The sequence below is a fragment of the Rhinolophus hipposideros genome (assembly GCF_964194185.1).
Source record: "Rhinolophus hipposideros genome assembly, chromosome: 6".
In the NCBI taxonomy this organism is placed as follows: domain Eukaryota; kingdom Metazoa; phylum Chordata; class Mammalia; order Chiroptera; family Rhinolophidae; genus Rhinolophus; species Rhinolophus hipposideros.
In genome coordinates, this window is record NC_138052.1 from 95,137,346 (window position 1) to 95,160,730 (window position 23,385).

Sequence of the window (23,385 nt, forward strand, 5' to 3'; positions counted from 1 at the left end):
CCCGCTCCACCGCTTTCCCGTGGATGGGCCTGAGGCGGAGGCGGTGAGGGAGGCCCACGTGCCGCTGCTCAGCGCCGACACCTGCCGAAGGGCCCTGGGGCCTGGGCTGCGCCCCAGCACCAAGCTCTGTGCCTGTTATCTGTCCGGGGGCATCGACTCATGCCAGGTATGAGCCCCGATTGATGGGGGGGCCGCTGGGTGGGCCGCTCCCCAGTGGCGGGACAGCCTTCTACAGTCAGGCTGTCACCCAATTTCTCTGAGCCTCTATGTCCTCAAGGCTAAAATGGGTCCGAGAGCGGTAACCCCAGTGGAGCTCAGAGGTGCTTTATCCCGTCAGGTATAAGACTGGCGCGTGTGTGTGTATGTGGGGGGGGCGGGGGGGTTGTGTCGATGCGGTGTGTTCCCTCTCGGCTCGCGTCCCCGCAGGGTGATTCTGGAGGCCCTCTGGCCCGTTCTGAGACGGGCCCCCGCCCCAGAGAGGTCCTGGACGGAGTCACCTCACGCGGGGACGGATGCGGGAAGCCAGGGAAGCCCGGGTCTACACCCGCGTGGCGTGTTCAGGGACTGGCTCCAGGAGCAGACGAGCGGTGAGCCTGCTCAGCAGTGTTCCGCCAACACCTCAGGACACGCCCAATGCCGTTGCCACCACGCCCCGCCCTCCAGCCCCCTTCTGCGTCGGGAAACCTGTCTCCCAACGGAACAGGGCTTCGGGGACTAGTGCCCCAAACGGGGGAGAACTGGCCCTTGCCGCTCCCGCAGCGGCCCCCTCCAACCGAGCCCAGCTGCAGGGAGCTTCTGGCCTGGGACCCTCCGGAAAAGCCGCCGGCAGACGCCGCCACGCCCTGCGCTTTCTACGCCCACCTGTGCCGGGGACCCGAGGGTGCCTGTGCGCCCCTGGCAGTGCCTGCAGCGCCGCCGGCGATGCGGTCGGTCTCTTTCCCGGGGCTGGGCCGGGGGCAGGGGGCCTGGCCCACGTCTGACCGCCGCTCGCACCCTTGTCCTGTTCGCAGAGCTGCGCTCGCTGGCGCACACCCTGCTGGAGCTGCTGCGGGGCGCCCCGGAGTCGTTCGGCCCGCGCCCGGGGATGCGGCGCCTCGCCTCAGTCCTGGCTCGCCCCACTCTGTCCCCCCGGGAGCCTCCCAGGCACCCCGCCCGCGAGCAGCGGCTGCACGCAGGTATCCTGGCCTCGCAGCCCCGGCCCCACCACTGCGCCGCAGTAGCGTTCCCCTAATTTTGCATTTCCCCAGGATCCTGAGCTGCGGTTCCGGAGGCGAAGGCCTGAGCCACTCGGGGACGCGTACGGTGATGATGCCCGCTGCCGGCCATCGCCAACGGAGTCGGCCTAGGGCTGGCCCAAGCCAGGAGGGGAGGGCATTCTCCTGGGATCTGCACTGGGCCGTGGGGTAAGGGGCAGATGCGCTCTCCCCCTCCCCTAATGCAGGAGGTGACTCTTTGGGACTACTTGTGGCTTTGGGCCCTCATCAGTGTCAGGAAGTGCTTGACTTTGTGCTATCACTTAACCTCTCTGAGCCATGTTTCCCCATGAGAAGTCGGCCCCAGGGAGGTGGTCCTGAGCTGGTGGGAAGCAGCCCAACCCTGAGCTGGTGTCAGTTCTGTTATTCCTGGGCCTCTCCCTTCCTGCAGGCTGCCCTGGGCTGGAGTCCCTGCGGCACAGGTTGGCCACCCTCCAGGACACCCATGCCTGGATCCTACAGGTCCCCTTGGAGGTCTTGGTCATGAACTTCCAGGAGGTACGTCCTCAGGCTTCCCAGACTCCTTCACAGTGGCCTCAGAAGGCGGTCCTGGATCAGCCCTGATTGGTAGGGGGACAGAAGGGCCACCCTCCCCAGCAGGAGGGAGGACCTTTCCCCCAGCAGCTTGGGAGGAAAGTGGAGAGTCCAGGGGGAAGGGGGTGGGGAGGGCAGCTGCGTGTGAGCTGGGGTGCTTGGTGGGTGTGAAGGTGTGGTAGGGAGGGGGAAGTGTGAGTGGAGGGGTTTTTGGGGTGTGCGAGTACACAGGAAGTATGCAGGGTTTGGGGGGTGAGAAAGGGGGATGGGTCTGGGTGAGAGTTTGGGTGGCCAGGAGGAGAGGACCAAGAGTGGGGTTGTGGGCCCCTGAGCGCCCTCCTGCCTCTGCAGGTCCTGGCGGATCTGAGCTCCAAGATGATATGGGGGCTGTTCCGAGCCTGGGTTCGGGCAGGCTTGGGAGGCCAGCGCGTGGCCTTCAGCGGCCTGGTGGGCCTGGAACCGGCCACATTGGCTCGAAGCGTTCCCCGGTTGCTGGTGCAGGCCCTGCAGTCCTTCCGCTTGGCTGCTCAGGCTGAGGCAGAGCCTAACAGAGCCCGGATGGGTGTGAGACAGGACAGGGGGCTGGGGGAGGAGGAGTAACACCCACCTGGCCCTCTGGATTCCCCAGCCAGGTGGCCATAAGCCATGTCTGGGCCCTCAGCCCCTGGTCAGTACCTACCAGGACTAGGGACTTGGAGGGTTTAGGGAGCCTGATGATAAACTGTCACTAGCACAGGTGGCTGTGTTAGTGGCTGTGTGGGGTAGGACAGTGTCCTGGGCTCCATATGTTTTCCCAGATGCACCATCAGAAAAGCACAGTTGCTTTAATAAATGTTGTTTATGATCTATGGAGACAACTCTGGAGCTTTCTTGGGATGGGAACTGGGTGGGTAGACATTAGCTCTCTGGGAGTAGGGCCTGTGCAGGGCCCTGCCTCCAGGAGCAGTTGACAGAGGTCACAGAGACACTGGAGAGGGCCGGCTAAGCCCCCGTCTGAGCTGGCCTGTCTGCCTCCCAAGAAATGGCGGCAACTGACGCTAGCGGTGGGGAGTCCAAGCCTGGGATCTTTGCCTCATGTCCTTGGGTTTCCTCCCCGCTGGCCGGTCCCTGTCCCCACCCCCTCATCACCTGCCCCTGGTTCTCTACCCAGCAGCAGAGTCTCGAGGTATCAGATTGCGTTTCCGGCTGCCTCTTCCTTTTGCCCCTCCCTGCCCCACTCTGCACCTGTCCCTCTGCCCCCCATCCACATTTTCCAGCCTGTGGACTGGAGGGGCAGACACAAGACCTAGTTGGAGGGACAGGATGGCGGGGCCTGTGTCAGTGCTGGGGCTGATGGCCACCCTGGTCATTTGTGGTAAGACTGGACCTCACCCCACCCTGCGGGGTCCCTCAGGATGCCCCCCGGGTCCCCCACTGCATGCGCCTCTGCACTCCTCCTACATGGTCCTCCCTCCCCTAGCCTCAGGCCCCCTTCCCACTCCCGCTGCCAGTTCTCACTGGAGGGCCCCAACAACCAGGGCCCCACTTTGGAGAGTGGTTTGATCTCCCTGCTCAGCCCAGCCCCATGGCCCAGCAGGACCTCAGGGAACCTTCCTTCCTGGGCCCCTGCCCAGGGCCCATCGCTGTCCCTGTCCCCCCCAGGCAGCTGGGGCCTGAACGAGGAGGAGCGACTAATCCGGCACCTGTTTGGGAAAGGCTACAATAAGGAGGTCCGGCCTGCAGCGAACAAAGAGGAGAGCATGGATGTCTCACTGGCCCTCACCCTCTCCAATCTCATCTCCCTGGTGAGAGGTTCCTCTGTGGCTAGGCTGGGGACTGGAGGCCAGGGTCAGCTTCCTCAAGGCCTAGCTGTCTTCCAGACTGGGATGGCCATGGAGGAAGCTCAAGGCCCAGGCTTGCCTAAGGTGGCTCCTCTCCCAGGAAGTGTGCTCTGGCCTTTCTCCGTGTCCCATGCTGCCCCAGGCCTCAGGCTAAGGCCCCTTCCCCTCCAGCTGAAGCTCTGGGGTGCACCCCATATCACACCCAAGACATATTTCAGAGGCCATGTGCACCCCCCCGCCCACTCCCTGCTCTGCCCACCCAGTCCTGAGTGCTTGGGGTCGCAGTCTGGTTGGACCAGTTGCCATGGCTTTTCCTGGGTGGACGCTGGGGGGAGGTGCCTGGTGAATGTGTGCATGTGAAAGAATGATGCAGGTCCCTGGGGGACAGCGCTCCTGTTTGATTACAGAAAGAAGTTGAGGAGACCCTCACCACCAACGTGTGGATTGAGCACGTAAGAACACCCCACTGAGAGCTGGGGGCTGAGGGTGCAGGACCCAGGCTCCCGCGCCGACTTCTGCTTGGGGAATCCCCAGTCTGCTCAGACACTGTCCTCCAGGAGGGGCTGGCTCCTGCCTACAGAGAAAACCCAGGCCCAGCTGCCCTCCCTCCAGCTAGTGCAGCCGCCAGCCCAGACAGCCTTTGGATGGATTAGATCATTCATCTGGGGGGAACTCGTCACAGTATCCTGATTTTATTAGAAGACACTCCCTGCCACCTGTCAGAGGTTTATGATATAGACATAAGTCTTCTGCGTCCATCCTGGAAACAGTGCTCCCTTAGTTGTGCAGTGTACATCCTACACAGCTGTACATGGCAGACCTGAGCCCCCACTCTGTACCCACCTTCCCCAAGCCTCTTTTGCCACAGCCCTAGGCCCTGTCCTGTTTTCCCTCAGGGAAACTGGGAGGAGTGAGGGAGCCCAGGCCACAGCAGAGCCCACTGCTGACATTCCTTTCAGCTTCTAGGGCTGGATGGACAAGCGGCTTCAGTGGGATGAGAAAGAATTTGGGAACATCAGCGTCTTGCGCCTGCCTTCTGACATGCTGTGGCTCCCCGACATTGTGCTGGAGAACAAGTTGAGCCGCAGCCCTCTCTGGCTTCCCCTTAGCACTCTGCCTCCCTTACCGAGCCTCCCCCTCCAGCCCCACGCTTCTGGCTGCCCTCCCTCCTCTGCCTCCCCCGACCATGCCAGTCACACTGGCTGCTGCTCACTGTGGCCCTTGTCCTTGTCCCCCAGCAATGATGGCTTCTTCCAGATTTCCTACGCCTGCAATGTGCTGGTCTATTCTTCAGGCGATGTGTACTGGCTGCCGCCCGCCATCTTCCGCTCCGCTTGCCCCATCTCCGTCACCTACTTCCCCTTCGACTGGCAGAACTGCTCTCTCAAGTTCAGGTACATCCACTTGTCCACTGCCCCCTCCCTCCAGGGTACCCTGCCAGGGGCCGAGGGAGGTGAGTGGAGCAACCTCAGGCAGAGACCCTGCTCTGTCCTGATTAGACTCCCCTCCCCACAACGGCCTCTGAACCTCCTGTGCCAGCCTTCCCCCATGCGTAGCCCCAGCCAGTGGCTGAACACCACCCTCTGCCCACTGCCCTCTCCAGTTCACTCAAGTACACAGCCAAGGAGATCACCCTCAACCTGAAGCAGGAAGAAGAAGATGGCCGCTTCTACCCCGTGGAGTGGATTATCATTGACCCCGAGGGCTTCACAGGTGCTGGGAGCAGCTGTTGGTGGGTGGGTAGGCCCCTCAGACACTCTCCGATGGATACACATACATTCACGCTTACTGACACAACGCAGCACATTGAAAGGAAAAGAGGCCCAACTGGGGCCAGAGACAGAGGGGCACCAGTGCCCCACCCCCTGCACCTGCCGAGACCAGAAGCCCTCTGGGCTGAGCAGGGTCCCTGGGGATAAATGTGGCCAACAAATGAGGGCGGTGGTTAGCCTTCCTGTCCCCGGAGAGGCCAGGGGTGTGGTTGGGGCTTCAGCTGTCATCCTGATAGAATGCATGTCACTCCCTCCCAAAGCCCCCCACCCCCTATCTGTGACCAGGCTCACCCTGGGACCCACTGCTCGCCCTGTCCATTCAGAGAAGACCGACATCCTGCTGGTCCCAATGCTAACACATCGCAGGTTGGGGGTGGGGGGCTCACTGCTTTGTTATCCCCAAGACTCCTTATTTGAATCAAATGTGGTCTCAGATTCTATTTTTCCCAAGGGGAAAAAGAAATTAATCCCAGAGGAGAATTTCCCGCTTGTAGATTGAAACCTCTATCTCAATCCCCAAGGAAATACCCACAAACAGAACCTGTGCCTCCCGCCAGGGCCCCGCAGACAGACCCGGCTGTGCCTCTGGGTGGTTCGCTCTACCAGCCCCTTGTCCTGCCCTGAGGCGCCCCTGAGCCCCCGTGCCCTGCCTGCCCCTCAAAACATCCATGTGCTGCCCTCAGAGAACGGGGAGTGGGAGATAGTGCACCGGCCGGCCAAGGTCAACGTGGACCCCAGTATCCCGCTGGACCGTCCCGGCCGCCAGGACGTCACCTTCTACCTCATCATACGCCGCAAGCCCCTCTTCTACATCATCAACATCCTCGTGCCCTGCGTGCTCATCTCCTTCATGATCAACCTGGTCTTTTACCTGCCGGCTGACTGTGAGCCTCAGCGCCCGGCCCCGCCTCCTGGGCAGCCTCTCCCCTCCCCGAGGGCAGCCCCAGCTCAGCCCCTCCCTTCTTCCTGGCAGCCACCTGGGGGGTACCACCCCTGGGGCTTCCTCCCCCGGGTCCAGGCATGAGGGGCATGTTGCCAGCCAGGGGGAGGGCTCTGTGACCCTATCCAACATCTCCCAAATGGACAGGGCCCCTGGGTGTCTCATGTCTCTTGGACCCCACTTCTGCCTCTCATGACAGGCTTCCCAAGACCCTAGTTCTGCCAGAGCAGAGATCAGGTCTGTTGTGGTCACCATGTGTGACTGTGGGCCTGGCACACAGGAGGCCATCACCTGTTGAGTCAGTGGGTGGGTAACAGGATCTCTAGGAAGCCAGGGAATGGAGGCAGGCATCTACAAATACCTGGTTCTAGAAAGGCACGTGTCGTCTGTGCTCACTTTGCTCCAGAATATTTACTATGAGCAGGGCACAGCGACTCCCAGAACAAATGCCATCCAGCCCCTGCCCCTGGTAGACAGGGTAGAAATTACAGGACTGGGAGCATGGTCTGGGGGTGGTGGGCAGGGGCAAGGTTTCCTGGAAGAGGCGGTGCTTGAGCTGGAGATACTTTGAGAGGGACATTGCAGATAGAAAAGAGGCGCTGGGGCAGGGCCATGGGCCTGTGACCACATCAGCCTCTGCCAAGTGTACTCAGGAATTCAGGTGGGAAGAGCAGGGCAGTGTCGGGCTGGGGTCTTTGAGTGAAGTGCTGGGAGCTGGGGTGTTATTCTGGTGCCGGGAGCTGTCTGTGCAGGCAGGGACATGCAGAGCTGTAATTTAGGAGGGCTGAGTGGCAAAGGATTGGCTAATGATAATAGCTGGTGTTGGCTGAGTGACAACACCTTACCCAGTGCCAGGAGGAGTGACAACCTTAACACTCTCTCTCATCTGGTTGTCATAACACTTAACAGTTGAGAAAACAGGCACAGAGAGGTTAGGCTACTTGCCCAAGGTCACTCAGCCAGTAAGTGTCAGAACCAGGATTTGAACCCGGGAGCTCCAGCATCATAGCCCATGATGTTAATAGGCTCATGGCATTGTGAACAACTAGTGTGGGGGCCACAGTGGGACCCTCTGGGACCAGAGGTCACAGCTGAGTGCGGGCTCCCCCAGGTGGCGAGAAGACGTCAATGGCCATCTCGGTGCTCCTGGCACAGTCTGTCTTCCTGCTGCTCATCTCCAAGAGGCTGCCGCCCACGTCGATGGCAATCCCCCTCATCGGCAAGTGAGTGACGCCACGCCCCGCGTGCACCTGCCACTCCTCATGTCTCCCTGCCACCCATCATGGGCTGCAGGCTGACTGTGTGCTCACAGGTTCCTGCTCTTCGGCATGGTGCTGGTGACCATGGTCGTGGTGATCTGTGTCATCGTGCTCAACATCCACTTCCGCACCCCCAGCACCCACGTGCTGTCCGAGGGGGTCAAGAAGGTGAGCTGTCAGTAGCCCAAAGCTAGAAATTGTCCACACGCCCCTCTCCAGGAACCGGACTGAAAATACTGCGGTATATTCCTATGGGAGAGTGCAAAAGTACCACCTGCTGCTCCACACGCCGCCAGCATAATGTTACGTGAAAGAAGTCAGGCACCACACACTGCAATTTCCTCTCTATGAAGTTCAAGGACAGGCAAAAGCCAATCGTTAGTGATACAAGTCAGGATAGTGGTTACCTCTGTGGGGTGGGGAGAGGGTATTGATGTGGGGAGGCATGACCAAACCTTTTTGGGATGTTTAATATCTGGGTGGTGTTTATACAGTTGAATACATCTGCAAAAATTCATCTAGCTATGCTTAAGATTTGCTCATTCTATTGTACATTTGTTATACCTTGATTAAAAAGAAGGTGAGGACTGTGGGGGCATGATGCCCAGGAGAGGGCTGTCCTTCCTCTTGGCCACTATGGGGACCACATGGCTGTTCTGGGACAGCTGAGGGTGGGTTAGCAACATATCTGGTCTTTAAGCATTTGCAGAAGAGAACTCAGGATTTGGGGCATTTTTCTTACTCTTTTGTTTTTCATATATAATTTATTGTCAACAAATGAATTCTACTCTGTGCTGAGAGTAATAAGGGAGAGCTGGAAGCAACCTAAGTGTCCACCAGGAGGGGATTAGTGTGTGTGGGGTAATGACAGCATCAGGCTGGGGAGCATTTTGTGGTGGCCAGGAATGGAGTCACAGACATTTGGATGTGTGAAGGTGACCCATGTTGGTTAAATGGCTTTCCTGTGTCCCCCTGACCTGCCACAGCTCTTCCTAGAGACCCTACCCAAGCTCCTACACATGTCCCGGCCAGCAGAGGACGGGCCCAGCCCCAGGACCCTGGTCCGGAGGAGTAGCTCCCTGGGCTACATCTCCAAGGCTGAGGAGTACTTCTCGCTCAAGTCCCGAAGTGACCTCATGTTCGAGAAGCAGTCAGAGCGGCATGGGCTGGCCCGACGCCTCACCACTGCACGTGGGTCCTCAGTGGCTTGGGGTTTGGCCCAGCCATGGGAGGTGGGGTGGGGGAAGACCTCATGCCCACCTCTGGTTTGGTATCCACAGGCCGGCCCCCAGCAGTCTCTGAGCAGGCCCAGCAGGAGCTCTTCAGTGAGCTGAAGCCAGCTGTGGATGGGGCCAACTTCATTGTCAACCACATGAGGGATCAGAACAATTACAATGAGGTGAGTAGCCACAAGGTTGCCAGGTACAGATGTTCAAGTAGTACACTGATCAAGTGTATCCTATTTTAGGGGGACACGGTTCCCCTCAGAGACACATACCAATTTAGGTGGAGTTCCCAGTGGGTACAGAGTCCAGGCCCCCCAGATAGGGGGAGCCCCTGCCTAGAACCCCATAGCAGCACACTGGACCTGGTACACACTCAGGTATATACACAGACACACAGCTCCACCCTGTCGGGGGCACACCCTGACATGCCTTAGGGTCCCTTCTTTCTCTCAGCTGCCAATCATTTCTATCCCTGCTCAACTCCAAGCCTGATACTCCAGACACAGCCAGATATAGGCAGCCTTCTAGGGTTGTTCAGTATTATACAACTTTCTAAAATTCTCTCTTGAGAAAGAGGCACCTTTACCCATTTCACAAATGGGCTACCGTGTTTCCCCAAAGATAAGACTGGATCTCATATTAATTTTTGCTCCAAAAGACACATTAGGGTGTGTTTTCAGGTGATGTATTATTTTTTCATGTACAACAATCTACATTTATTCAAATACAGTCATGTCCTCTTCTTCTGGAACATCATCATAACGTACTAAATGCGTCTGTCTGGCTGACAATCTTAACTGGGGCTTATTTTCGGGATAGGTCTTATTTAGGGGGAAACACGGTAGCAGGAGCCTGAGTGGCTGGGAGGGAGCGCTGTGGCCCTGCTCTCGGTCTCCTAGACAGACAGAATGACCGGCTCTGCCTGTGGCTGGAGGGGGGAAATGCAGTATGTCCCCTTTGCTGCAAGCCAGAGGCAGCCCCTACAGATATGCCAAGGCCATGCCTGTCACTGAGCCCAGCTTGGTATGCACATCTTGTGGTCTGAGGGCCCTCTTCACCCCACTCTCTTTGCTGCCCCACTCTGTCCCCAGGAGAAGGACTGTTGGAGCCAGGTGGCCTGCACAGTGGACCGACTGTGCCTGTTTGTGGTGACGCCAATCATGGTTGTGGGCACGGCCTGGATCTTCCTGCAGGGCGCCTACAACCAGCCTCCACCTCAGCCTTTCCCCGGGGACCCCTTCTCCTACCTGGAGCAGGATAAGCGCTTCATCTAGAGTGGGCCTGGCAGGCCTGGCCCAGCTCTCAGGGTAGCTTTGGGTGGGGCTTTTGGCCTGAAAGGGATGGGCCTTGGGGGTTGCTGGGGAGGGGAGGGTAGCCATATGGACAAGGGTGTCTGAGAAAGGACAAGCTTTTCCTGGGGAAGCCAACTCCTGGCCCTGAAACTTGAGCCCCGTTGGTCCTGCGAGGCTGGGGCGAGACGAGCTGAGCTTTCCAGCCTTGCAAGGAAGGGAGACCAAGGAAGGGAGGCGATGTCCTCAACAATGATTCCTTTGCAAATAAAGACAGGACCACTTGAGAAGACCTGAGAGTGGACGTCGGCTGGGGGGTGGGGCAGGACGATTTGGGAAGAGGCAGGGGTTGGCTCAGGGACCAGGGAGGATGCCACTCAAGCTGGCCTTTTAGGACCCCTCTGTGAGAAAGACGGAGGCCTCTTCTTGCCACCCCCTCCCCCAGGTATGGGTAGAGCAGGTGGGATCCTGTGCCTTCACGTCCTGTTTCCCCCAACCACCCTCCTCCTGTCAACCCCTCAGTCTTGGGTTCCTGAGGCCCCACCTGGAGCTGAGGTTGGGGGCGCCTCTCTCTCCAGGCCCCTTAGGGAAGGAAGCTTTGGCAGGGGTGGGAGCACCAGGGTTGCAGAAATGCCTTTCCAGCCCTTTTTGTCTTGACCACTCTGTCGGGGACTTTCTGGGAAGCTGAGGACTGGGATGGAAGGGTTGGACCCAGCACGCCCACAGAGGCCAGAGTTCAGCCCATCCACCTCAGCTCACATGCACCAACCTAGAGCCCCAGAACTCGGCCCTTCCCTTGGAGTGTCCTCTCTTGGGCACCTAGTCCTCCTGCCCAAAGTAGGGTTACCAGGCAAGATTTGGGACATACACTAAAAAACAATTCATGTTTGTCTGAAATTCAAATTTAACTGGGCATCCTGTATATTTATTTCCTAAATCTGACAACTCTATCGCAAAGGGAGTCCCTACCAATCTTAAGGGCCAAAGGCTGAGACTACAGGAGCTGGGAGATAAGGTTCTATGAGGTACCCCACCTTTGGGATGGCCCCTGTGGTCCCCACCATATTCATACCCTATGTAGTGCCCTCCACACCATACCAGGATTGGTCTGTGTGACCAATACAATGAGGCAGAAGTGATGTTATGTCACTTCCAAAATTAGGTTATAAAAGACATTTCTCTCTCTCTCTTTATCTCTCTCTCTCTTTATCTCTCTCTCTCTTATTCTCACTCTCACTTTGGGGAAGCTAGCTGGCATGATGAACACTCTATGGAGAGTCCCACAAGTTAAGGAACTGAAGCCTCCTGCCAACAAGTACATGAGTGAACTTGGAAGTGGGTTCTCCAGCCCCAGTGGGGCCTTCAGATGAGATCACAGCCCCATGACAGCCCCTGAGCCAGAACCACTCAGCTAAGCTGCTCCTGGATTCCTGACCCCCAGAAACTGTGGGAGATAATAAATATTTGTTATTTAAGAGACAAAGTTTTGGGGTAGTTTATAGCAGTGTGACCTTGGATGAGCCACTCCTCATCTCTTAGCTTCAGTTTTCTCATCTGTAAAATGAGCAAAAAATAAGTCTCATAGACATAGACAATAGTTTAGTGGTTACCAGGGGGTGGGGGTTTCTAGAAGAGGGTAAACGGGGTGAAATATATGGTGATGGAAGGAGAACTGACTCTGGGTGGTGAACACATAATGTGATATATAGATGATGTATTACAGAATTGTACACCTGAAATCTATGTAACTTTACTAACAATTGTCACCCAATAAACTTTAATAACAAAATAAATAAGTCCCACTCGTGGGGTGTTGTGAAAATCGAACTGCTAGTTGGCTTGAAGGTACTTACATGTGTTCTGCAAATTTAAGGGGTAGTTTGTGTTTTATTTTATTTTATTTTTAAATCTTATTCCTCATCTGTGGGCCTCAGTCAGGGAGGATGGGGCTCTGACGAGGGTCTCCTACATCTAAGCCTGGCATGGTGACTGAGAGAGGATTGGAGCAGGCATAGAAGGCCCAATTATTCACCTCCTGAAGTACAGGCATAAGGTCTTCACAGCTCAACCCATTTCCCTCAGAGGGAGTCGATGACCTCATGAGCTCAGGTGTACAGAAGGTGACATGTTTAGTTTTTCCATGAAACTGAGAGAAAAAGACCAAAACTGACCCCTACTTACTTTTGCCTTCCAATAGGAATCATCCACAAATTCAAGGTACAATTTTAAAAAATTGTTTATTTTTTTCAGTTACAGTTGACAATATTATTTTATATTAGTGTCAGGTGTACAGCATAGTGGTTTGACATTTATATAATTCATGCAGTGACCCCCCTGACTATACACCTGGGACTATACATAGTTGTTGCAATATTATTGACTATATTTCCTATGCTGTGCTTTACATCCCCAAGACTATTTTGTAACTACCAATTCGTATTTCTTAATCCCTTCAGCTTTTTCACCCAGCTCCCCAAACCCCCATCCCTCTGGCAATTAAGATACAAATTTTTAATTTTTCCCCTTTGAATAGAAAAACTAGCTTGGACTTACACTCGTCAGATGAGCAGGAAGCCCAGACCAATTCTGGACAAGAGGGTCCTTGTCCCCTGCCCAGAGACGAAAGGGAGCCTGGATTACAGATCCCGCGGCCATTGTTGTTGCTTCTCTCTGCCACACGGTGTTGCTGTTGGCAGCCGGTCTTACGCATTCCAATCGCCAGGTAAAGACCCTGCTCAGGTGGCTGTGAGCCTTCCAGAAAAGACAACCCCAAAAGGTCACACCCCACTAAAAGTGCGTCTTGTGTAGGGACCCAGAGTCACAGTGGGTCCCCCAACAGTACCCACTCGCCTGGCACTCTAGCCCCAGCGTGCTGTCAGTACTGGTCCACTCTCTGGGTGATATGGAACTCTTATCTCCTTCCCTCCACAAGAAGTCACACCTACAATGGTCAGCTTTCTGTGAAGGCAGGGGTGTCCCTACACACTCTCCCCAAGCCCACAGGGTTACCCACCTTCTTTCAAAGGGCAATTAATCCATTAAGATTGCATTGGGCTGCAAGGAACAGAAAATCCCAAGAACCATGATTTAAACAAAAAGCTTTCCTCTTTCTAACAGAATAAGAATTGTGAGGGAGTGTTTGAAACATTGGGTCAGCTGTCCCATGAAGCTATTAGGGACCAGGGTTGTTGCACCAGGTTGCAAGCTGACTGCCACAGCTCCACACTTTACATCTACGTTCAAGACAGGAAAGAAGCAGTCATTTCTGATCCCTTTTATTAGAAAGCAAAAGCTTTCCCCTGAAGCCCTTCAGCCCCTTGACCAACTTCTGCAGACATCCTTTGGTCAAGATGTTATCATATGGCCACCCCTATCTGCAAGGGAGCCTGGGAAACGAGCATTTCACTTTTCTAGCCTCTTGAGTAGAAGGTGGTGATGGAGGAATTGTTGTTAGATTACAGATAATGCCTACAGAAGATTTTCTCTTAATGGGTCCCATACCTACCCCTTAACCTTTCCGGGGCAGAAACCACCACTTCTCAAAGACAATAAACCTTCCTGAGAACCAGGGAGGTTTCTCAGTCTCTCTCCAAGAGCAGAGAGGACAGAAAACAGGAGTTGAAATCTTCATACGTAGGGAGGTGGCATAATTCACATCAGAGGGAAGTCAGTCTCCATAATCTTCTTCTTCTCTCCCAGACACTTGTGGGAAATGGAAAGAGGAAAATCAGAAATGCTGAAGCATCAGCGGGACCATCTTTGCCTGGGTGGTCCTGAGGAAGGGGGTGGAGAAAGGTGGTCCATTATTTAGCAGAAGCCATTAATGATCTTTGGCAAAGGGTGGTCTTGGAGGGGAGTGGATGGGGGAGGAGATATTGCTCTGCAAAATGGATGAGAGAATTGAGTCTGGAGGCACCAGAGGGCAAAGTGAGGAGAGGGGCCATTGGCTTTGTAACCTCCAGAGAAAGTCAGTTAGATGTGTGGTGAGAGCAAAGCTTGGGGTGGAGGGGGTGTCAAGAAAACCTGAGTGTGGGGCCTGGCGGAGGAGCCACCCACAAGGCAACATAGTGAAAGCAGATGACCAGGAAAGCAGCTGCCAGAACTACAGCCTCCCCTCCCCCCAAGTCCTGACAAAGACAGGAGGAATTTGTGGACTTCCTGCAAGGGGCTGGGATCTGAGCCAACTTCACTTGGATTTCCAAGGACAGGGCATGTTGGCTGATTTCCGGTTTACTAACACACCGAAATGCCACAGGCAGCATTCATTTATGGGTTGAGGGACATGTCCCCAAATGGTGCTTTCTTCCAGCCCTCAGAGGCATTCGCCACCCTAGGCCCCAGGAGTCGAAGGGTGGGTGTCATAGATTGGGAACCTGTGCTTTCTGTCTTGCCCATGAACTGGGCCATGCTGACCTGTCTGCTTGGAAAAGATGATCAGAAGACAGGTGGCCTGAGCCCGTGGTCATGGCTATTGGCTCCTATATCAGCCTCAGCCCCATTCTTCCCCTGACCACAATCCATCAAAGAGAATGGAGCTTGTTTCCCAGCCCTTCTGGTTCTCCTTCTCTGGGGGGCCACAACCTCAACTTTGTGGGTTCAAGTGATCAGCTTAGGTGTATCTGGGGTGCCCCCAGCCTAGTGCTGTGCCTGCCACATGCTGGGAACTCCCTAAGTCTGTGGATGATTTCATAAATACTGAGACCCCATGGAGGCGCCCCTATTCAGAGGCTGGCCTATTCACAAGAGCCCTGAATTCCAGATCTTTCTCAGCCCTCCTTCCTACAAAGCTTACCAGGCTGGGACCCATGCCTCAGAAACAGGGAGGACCCTAACCTGGCACCCTAATTTGTGTTTAGATGTCAAAGCCTGGGGGACATGATGCATTTTTCTTGTGGGCATTTTACCCTCCAGTGTCTTGGCCCAGTGGAGTGACCCATGAAGACATCAAGCTGGATAGGAGAGATTTGGGGTCCTCAACCATGTCACAGAGAAACTCAGGTACAAACATACCTAACCAAAAGCCTTCACACCTTCCCAAATACTGATCTGCTGGAGGGAGCAGGAGAGAGCCTTCCTCAGCACTCTACCTCCTCTCTCCCACATCCTCAGCTCCCCAGCTGGACCATGAATGGAGGGCTGGGACCACTGAGTCTGAGTGGAGATGGAAGCTGGACCATGTCTGCTGGGACAGACGGGGCTCCTCTGCCCCTCCTCTGCTCAGGTAACCTGAGCCTGGCATTGTGTCCATCCTGGAACAGCTGACAGTGCTGCGGTCAGACAGCTGGTGGGGCTGGGCCGGCTTGTCAGGGCTGGCTGGGGTGGGAGTGTGGGCTGTTACATGAGACACAGAGTTTACATCTCAGACCTGGGGCGCTGCCGTCCCACCCCTGTCACTGTGGAGAACTGTGGCACCATGCACAGGGGTCAGGGGCAGCTGTTCCTCCTGCCACTGCTGGCTATCTGCCTGGGTGTGGACACAGGGGGTTGGGGGCCTGGGGAAGCCCGGAGCAGGGGTCCAAGGCCTTAGGGTATGGAGGGCCTACGGGGCTCTTGGAGCCTGCCTCCAACCCCCTGTCCCTGCCTTTCCATGTCACATCCTCCCATGGCCTCCCTCTTTTTCTGCCCCAAAGCCCCGGCACCCAGGCTCACGGCTGTCTGTTGCAGGAGCCCAGGGCCGGAACCAGGAAGAGCGTCTGCTGGCAGACCTGATGCAGGACTACAACCCCCACCTGCGGCCCGCCCAGCGTGATTCGGACGTGGTCAACGTCAGCCTGAAGCTCACCCTCACAAACCTCATCTCCCTGGTGAGCCACAACCCTGTAGGAGGGCGAGGGAGGAGGGGGCCAGGGCACCAGGCCCTGGGACCTGCTGCGGAGACGGAGACGGAGACGCAGGGGCTGCTCCAGCAGCCAAGGAGGGAGGGCCCCACAGGGGAGACGCCAAGGTGCGGAAACACTCCCATGGAGGCTTCCCAGGCGGCTGGGGTCCTGTGGGACCCAACAGGGGCCTGTAGGGATTAACATCTGGGGAGGGCAAGTGACGGGGCCTTATCCACCGGTCTGCACCTCCAGAACGAGAGAGAGGAGGCCCTCACCACCAACGTTTGGATAGAGATGGTAAGAGACCACTCTGCCACCCTTTTTCCCTCTATCAGGACATCTACCATGGGGCCCCAAGACCTGTTCCCCCTCACCCGCCTTTTCTGTCCCCTCTGGGCTGGGCTCCTGTTCTTGGGGGTGTGGCACCACAGAGCAGGGGCCTGGCAATCCTCCCCGCTGCAGCAGTGGTGTGACTATCGCCTTCGCTGGGACCCACGAGACTACGAAGGCGTGTGGGTCCTGAGGGTACCCTCCACCATGGTGTGGCGGCCAGATGTCGTGCTGGAGAACAAGTGAGGAGGGGCGCATGCAGGGTGGGGGATGAAAGCACATAAGGGCAGAGCCCAGCGGGACAGGAGCCTGGCGGGGTGGGAGTGGCAGGGGGTTGCTGGGGGCGGGACATGGTTCCTGTGTCCAGGTGGCGATCAGGCAGAGGCAGGGCCCCTGGGGGAGGTTGGTGTTCCAGGCACCATCCACACAGAGCAGAGCGCTGGCGGGTCTCCGGTGTGCAGGGGCTGTTGAGGGCGTGAGTCTCAGACTCATGGTCTGGTCTATGCGCAGTGTGGATGGCGTGTTCGAGGTGGCTCTGTACTGCAATGTGCTTGTGTCTCCTGACGGTTGCGTCTACTGGCTGCCGCCCGCCATCTTCCGCTCCTCCTGCCCTGTCTCCGTCACCTACTTCCCCTTCGACTGGCAGAACTGCTCCCTCATCTTCCAGTGAGGCCATTTATTGGGGCGAGGGGGCATTTAGCGTGCTGCCCTGAGAAGAGCTCTGGCAGGGTGGGGGACATGTGGCTTCTGGCTGGGGCCCTGGCTCCATCTCCTGGGACCTCTGTGCCCATCTCAGGCCGGGACACCTGAACACGCCCATGTCCCAGTCCTCTTCTCCAACTACACTGCCTCAGTTTCCCTGCCTGTGCACCAAGGGGAGAAATGAATGTCTCTCAGTTTCTCACCCATAAATGTGCGAAGGGGGGTCTGGGTGAGGGTCTTCCCTAGTTTAGAGGAGCAGTCTTTTCACAGCGAGAACTTGAAGATAAACCCTCCTCTGTAAACAGACCCCAGAGCTACAGACGAGATTTCCTCTGTTCTGACCACTGGTCCCTCCTGGGCCGGAGGCAGTGGGAGGGCAGAACACATAGTGGCCCCGGGCCTTGGATACCAGGCGCCAGCACTGAGCCCCAGCCTCTTGGCCCTTCCACTCAAACTTCCCCAGACCCCGAAGAGCTGCCAGGTCCCCCCTCCTCTTGCTGCTAGGTTTTGTGGGGAGCTCAGAAATTCTTGGCTGCACTTTTTGTGGCAAAACTGCCCCCAGTGGCCCTCAGATGACTGTCCAGTGTGACCTCAGGGGTGGGTCCACACAACTCAGATTTATCCTCTTTCCTCCCCATCTACTAGATCCCAGACCTACAGCACCAATGAGATCAATTTGCAGCTGAGCCAGGAAGAGGGTCAGATCATTGAGTGGATTTTCATTGACCCCGAGGCTTTCACAGGTAACCTCCACCCAGGACCCCAACTGGGCCTGGCTGGGGGTGCAGGGCAAGACCAAGTTCATGCCCTTTCCCATATGACTCAAAATGAAAGCTACATTAAACCATAAAATATGTTTTTTTTAAGGCCCAACAAAGTTCTGATTTCCTCCGTGATAATGACTCCTATTTTGGAGGGAGGGGGACTAAGTGTACAATGTCCCACACTGTTTCTGTCCCTCCACGGCAATCTTTCGGGCACACGCTGGCCACTCTGCAGCTGGGTCACTCAGGCTGCGGGGGTCTGCCCAGCCCACTCCCTGTGCCCACCATGCCCTGCCGCCCACAGAGAACGGGGAGTGGGCCATCCGGCACCGGCCGGCCAAGATGCTACTGGACAGGGTGGCACCGGCTGAGGAGGCGGGTCACCAGAAGGTGGTCTTCTACCTGCTCATTCAGCGCAAGCCCCTCTTCTATGTCATCAACATCATTGCGCCCTGTGTACTCATCTCGTCTGTCGCCATTCTCATCTACTTCCTTCCTGCCAAGGGTACCTGAAGCCTGAGGGAGGGGCACCATGGCCTGGGCTGGCAGCACAGGGAGCAGCTGGGAGGGCACAGAAGGCACCAGGGGCGGGGGCGGTGCCCCACAGCAGGGACACAGCCCTGCTCTGAGGGCCTGTCTGTCACGGGCAGCGGGCGGCCAGAAGTGTACGGTCGCCATCAATGTGCTCCTGGCCCAGACCGTCTTCCTCTTCCTTGTGGCCAAGAAGGTGCCCGAGACCTCCCAAGCAGTGCCACTCATCAGCAAGTAAGCCTGGTCCTCACGCCGGCGGCCCACCTCTTGCCCTCCCTTCTTGGGCACTACCTTCCTGTGACCCTGCCCCCACCATTCTCCATACCAGCGCCTCCCCCCAAGGGCTCTCCATTCCCCCAAGGGATGGAGCAGCCGCTAAGGGTGGCAGTGGTGTCTGGGGCTGCAGTGCCCGAGGGCCAGCCCTGCCCCTGCCTACCCCCCTCCCCCGCAGGTACCTGACCTTCCTCCTGGTGGTGACCATCCTCATCGTGGTGAATGCTGTGGTCGTGCTCAACGTGTCATTGCGGTCTCCCCACACACACTCCATGGCGCGCCGGGTCCGCCAGGCAAGGCCCCTCCCTGCCTGCTCCAGCATCTTCCTGCCTAATCCACTCCCATGCACCTTCTTCTGCACCCCTGTCCCTACACACATTCCTCACCTGCCACATTTGCAGCAAATCTGCCCTGTGTGTATCTTGAGGCATGTGCCCAGATGGATTAATAGTAACACTGAGTGTTTACCAACTAACTGGCAGGCATATTATGCATACTAACTTATTTAATCATCATACAACCTCTGTGCAGTGGGTATTAGTATCATCTCCATGTTACAGAAGAGGAAACAGAGAGGTTAAGTAGCTTACCCCAGGTCACACAGCTAGAAAGTAGAGGACGCAGGATTCTGACCAGGCAGTCTGGCTCCAGAGTCTGTGTGATCTGCAGCCAACCTGTAGTCATCAGCTGGAGCCCTTGTCACAAATTTCCAGGACCTGTCACAGATTTCCAGGTCCCCCACCATGCCCTGGGCTAGAATAGCAGGAGTGGGGCCCAGGAACCTGTGCTTGGAATAAGTGCCCTGGTGCTTCTGATGTGCACAAAAATTTGGGGACCCGGCCTCAATGCCTGGCACAGAACAGCTGAGCTGGATCGGGGCCAGCCACTGCCCCCAATGTGCTGCCCCCAGCATGCTCTGGCAGCATAAGCCCTTCATGCCAACCTTCACCTTCTGCTCTGAAGCCCAGCCTGGCTGCCAAGCTAAGCCACCCAGGACCTCCCCTCTCCAGGTGTTCCTGCGGCTCCTGCCCCAGCTGCTGAGGATGCATGTTCGCCCGCTGGCCCCAGTGGCTGTGCAGGACGCTCGGCCCCGGCTGCAGAATGGCTCCTCCACTGGGTGGTCAATCACGAGTGGGGAGGAGGCGGCTCTCTGCCTGCCTCGCAGTGAAGTCCTCTTCCGGCAGCGGCAGCGCAATGGGCTGGTGAGAGCAGCACTGGAGAAACTAGGTGAGGCAGAGTGTGACGCTGGGGACACTCTTCCCCAGGGACTCCATACAGGGGAGGCTGCCTGTTGGCCAAAGCAACAGGCACCGCAAATGAGTGTTGGGCAAGCATCCAGGTTGGGGAGAGAGGGTGTGGGGTCCCTAAGGAGAGGCTACCGTCTCTGCTTGTTTCTCCTCCATTCTACTCCCAAACTTCACCCTATCCTCTCATTAGAGAAAGGCCCGGAGCCAGGGCAGAGCCAGGAGTTGTGTGGCAGTCTGAAGCAGGCTGCCCCAGCCATCCAGGCCTGTGTGGACGCCTGCAACTTCATTGCCCGCGCCCGACGCCAGCAGAGTCACTTTGACAGTGTAAGCTAGTCTGGGGTGGGAAGGACGATTGAGTATTTGGTGAGGGCTTGGACCTGCCATTGGGGCAGGATGAATGGAGTGGTCATGGTAGGGCAATGGGATAGAAAAACAGAATTGGGAGTGGGGAGGGGATTATGAAAGAAGCCAGGTTGAGGTCTGGAAGTAGGCGAGAAGGGCCCAAGGAAATGGAGAATGGAGGCTTGCTGGGGGGCCAAGGATGGCTCAGGGAGCCAGGGCAGGCTTGGTGCCATGGAGGGTCATCCCACCTTGCCTCCCACCTGCAGGGCAAAGAGGAGTGGTTCCTGGTGGGACGCGTGCTGGACCGTGTCTGCTTCCTGGCCATGCTCTCCCTCTTCGTCTGCGGCACTGCTGGCATCTTCCTCATGGCCCACTACAACCGGGTGCCCGCCCTGCCATTCCCTGGAGACCCCCGCCCCTACCTGCCTGACGGAGCCAACCAATTGCTGTGAGCCATGTGGAGTCTTACCAGCTTTGTTCTTCTGCTGAGGTCATGAGCGTGCTCTTTGGGAAGCACCCGTCAGGGCCATGGAAGCCAAAGAGCACTGAGAAAAGCTGGAGAAATAAAGAGACAGAGCTGGAGTCCTGGAGTGGTTGGGGGTGGGCTGAGGGCAGGGTGCGCTGTGGGGGTCAGCATCCGTGTGACAGTGGCTCGCTCATCTTGGCACTCCCGTCACTTCAGTGATGCATTATCAGCTCCCATGATGTTTGAAGCCCTAACAACTCTGTTCTGCACGATGCCCCCAACTAGGTAAGGTCCTGGCCCTCCGGGCCTGGGCCTCCCTTTCTTTTTATGAGTTCCTGAAGGAGGGAAGTCAAGAGAAATGTGAAGAATAGCAGACAACGCTGTCTCAAAAGAAGAGCAACAGCCCACTCCAGCTGCCCTCTCCCTCCCCTGCCTTTGGGTGCTGTAAGCGCCCAGCACTCAGCTGCACCAGTGACCTTCCTGTTCATTGATCACAAAAGATTTCATGAGTTTTATTATCTTTTTTCATTGTTAAGATAAGGGCTTCTCACAGCGTCATGGAAAAGCAAGAGTCACTATATCCCCAAATTTCAGACTGGCAAACGGGGGCCCAGAATAAGAGAGGCTTCCCAGAACACTGGTGGCTAAATAAGGTTTGGAGTCCAGAATGACCAGTTCTGACCCAATCTTAGACACCCTAAGATTCCACAGCCTGGAAAACAGACCTCTCTTCCGTCTCTTCTCAAACACCGGGGAACTTGCACTGGTCCCACAGGATGGTTAAGGAAGAGCTAGGTAGGGAGGCCGGGAGGTGACAGGGAACTGCTGGGCTCTGCCTTCAGAGAGGAGACACTGACCAGCCTCCCTGTACCCGGCTTGGGAAACGATGGCCTTCCTGGGGGAGAGGGGAGACACTGCTTGGAGAGTACAGCTGGGGTCAGAGTTGTTGGTGACAACAGCGTAAACCTTGGCAGGTCATTTGCGCTCCCTGAGCCTGCTTTCTCGTCTGTAACTAAGGGCACAGATATCAGCTCCTATCTACCCTCATCACAGGATCAAAGGCACCTGGGGAAGGTGATTCAAAACTGCGAGTGACGTAGAAAGAGCTGAGAGTGGGACGTTGTCGGGGGAAGGGAAGACCCGGAAGTAACCCCCTCCCCAAGTGCAGGGTTGCTGACTTTGGGGCTCAGTCACCAGCAGGTTCATTTCCGTCACTCCACTGTGTGCCCCGTGCACCCGCTGTGTGTTTGGAGCAGAGACTTTTATCCGGGAGGCAATTTGATGACGGAGGGACCCGCTCCGGTTCCTGTTGGCCTCTTACTCGCTTTGTCGGCTGGGATGAATCGCTCGCCCGCTCTGGCTGCTTCAGAGGGCGCAGCTCACAGGCTCTGGGGCTCGGGGCCCACGCCAGCCACCATCAACAGCCACTACCACGTGCAGAGGGTGATCACGTCCAGCGCCTGACGTTGGTTATCCGGTTAAATGTACACGTCAACCTGCAGAGGCAGGTACCATACAGCACGTAGTGTCCCCGGTACCAAAGCGGAAACTGCCCGGGGAGGTCAAGGGAGTCCGGGCTCGGTCGGCCCGCCCTGGGGAGGGAGTGTGGCTCCGCACCTCGCGGAGTCCAGAGGCGGCGCGCTCAGCAGCGCGGCGCCGCCTCTTTCTCGGAGCCTGCCACCGGCCGGGGACCCTTCCTGGGAGCCGCAGGGCGGCTGGGCGGGCGGGGAGCCGACGGGCACAGGGCTGCTGCCCACGGCGGACGCTGCCCGCCAGCCCGCCGCCTCCGCGCAGCCGCCCTGGGCAGGAGGCCGGGACGCCCGACCCCCAACCGGGCCGCCGCACTTACGTTCCGATGCACAGCGCGCAACCGGAAGTGGCCGGGCCCTGGGCGGAGGGACCGGCGGAGCGGAAGTCACTCCGTGAGGCAGTGGCGACGACGGGAGGATGAACAACAAGTTCGACGCGTAAGTGGCGCGTGGCCGCCTCCCGGGACCCTTCCCCCCAACCGTTCCCCGCGCCGCCACCGCCGCGGCCCGCGGCGACACCAGGTGGACGGCGCCGCCTCCCTCCCGGGCGCGGGCTGCGGGCTGGATCCGGCCCAGGCGGCGGGCGGGGAGCAGGGCTCTGGGGCGGCGGGCGGCAGGGGTCCCGGGGGCCCCAGGGCCGCGGGGGTCGGGGGCCGGGGGCCGGGGCGGCGTGGGCGGCTGCCGGCCGGCGGCGGGCGGAGAGGCGGCGGCGGGGCCGGTCCTCAGCTCTGGAGCCCGCTTTCCCCACTCGTCTGGCCCGGGCCGGTCCCCTCTGCGCTCCGGGCCTCAGTTTCCTCATCCGCGAAGTGGGGCGGTAATGGAGCCGGTGGCGCCGAGCTGTGACGGCGCAGGGAGGGGCCGTGGGCCGTGGGCTCGGCCGCGGCCGCCCGCGTGCGGGTCCCGGTCGTCGCCCCGAGACGCCTGCCGCCTGCCTCGCGGGTCGTTGCGCGGCGCTCACTGCGGAGTGCGCTCCCGGGGCCCGAGTGCCGGCCGCGGGCTGCAGGTGCAGGAAGGACGTGCCGAGTCGCGCTGCAGGCTCCCTGCGGCCGCTGTGTCCCAGGTAGATGACGGCCTTCGCCCTCCTCCGGCAGCCTCGGACCCCCGTCTTTGCCGAAGGCCCGGGCTCCCAGCCCCACACCCACCGATTACCACGTGTTCCACCGCCCAGACATTACCCAGCCCCCAGCCGTTGTCACCCAAGCCGCATCAGTGGTCAGCGCCCTGCCGCCACCCGGCTGCCACCCAGGGCTGCGACAGGGCCAAGTCACAGTCAGCCTGGCTCAGCGGTC

The 23,385-nt window shown here is 57.8% G+C and overlaps 3 protein-coding genes across 5 annotated transcripts in view; all 3 read left to right on the plus strand.

Moving 5' to 3' along the window:
- The first annotated feature begins 173 nt into the window (after positions 1–173).
- CHRND (cholinergic receptor nicotinic delta subunit) lies at positions 174–11,750 on the plus strand. Its single transcript, XM_081050966.1, is given in 21 exon segments — positions 174–535; positions 538–549; positions 552–587; positions 760–772; positions 774–926; positions 1,011–1,175; positions 1,248–1,403; positions 1,645–1,751; positions 2,941–3,141; positions 3,429–3,571; positions 4,015–4,059; positions 4,574–4,683; positions 4,846–5,001; positions 5,211–5,320; positions 6,063–6,263; positions 7,431–7,542; positions 7,632–7,746; positions 8,565–8,769; positions 8,859–8,977; positions 9,896–10,111; positions 11,345–11,750. Coding segments are annotated over 20 exon segments (2,487 nt in total). The 5' UTR covers positions 174–390; the 3' UTR covers positions 10,079–10,111; positions 11,345–11,750.
- A 3,756-nt stretch (positions 11,751–15,506) lies between these two features.
- On the plus strand, positions 15,507–22,493 carry CHRNG (cholinergic receptor nicotinic gamma subunit; the record flags this gene model as incomplete). Its single annotated transcript, XM_081050798.1, has 13 exons — positions 15,507–15,561; positions 15,758–15,897; positions 16,165–16,209; positions 16,375–16,484; positions 16,753–16,908; positions 17,590–17,687; positions 18,013–18,213; positions 18,359–18,473; positions 18,691–18,805; positions 19,523–19,739; positions 19,950–20,083; positions 20,368–20,549; positions 22,199–22,493. 13 exons carry the CDS (start codon positions 15,507–15,509, stop codon positions 22,491–22,493), a joined length of 1,863 nt encoding a protein of 620 aa, XP_080906924.1.
- Positions 21,059–23,385, plus strand: part of EIF4E2 (eukaryotic translation initiation factor 4E family member 2) — a 29,410-nt gene continuing 27,083 nt past the window's right edge. For all 3 annotated transcript variants that reach the window (XM_081051915.1, XM_081051916.1, XM_081051914.1), the window contains exon 1: positions 21,059–22,534. In XM_081051915.1, the coding sequence (XP_080908041.1) occupies positions 22,515–22,534 (20 nt within the window). In that variant the 5' untranslated portion in view covers positions 21,059–22,514. The remainder of the gene's footprint in view (positions 22,535–23,385) is intronic.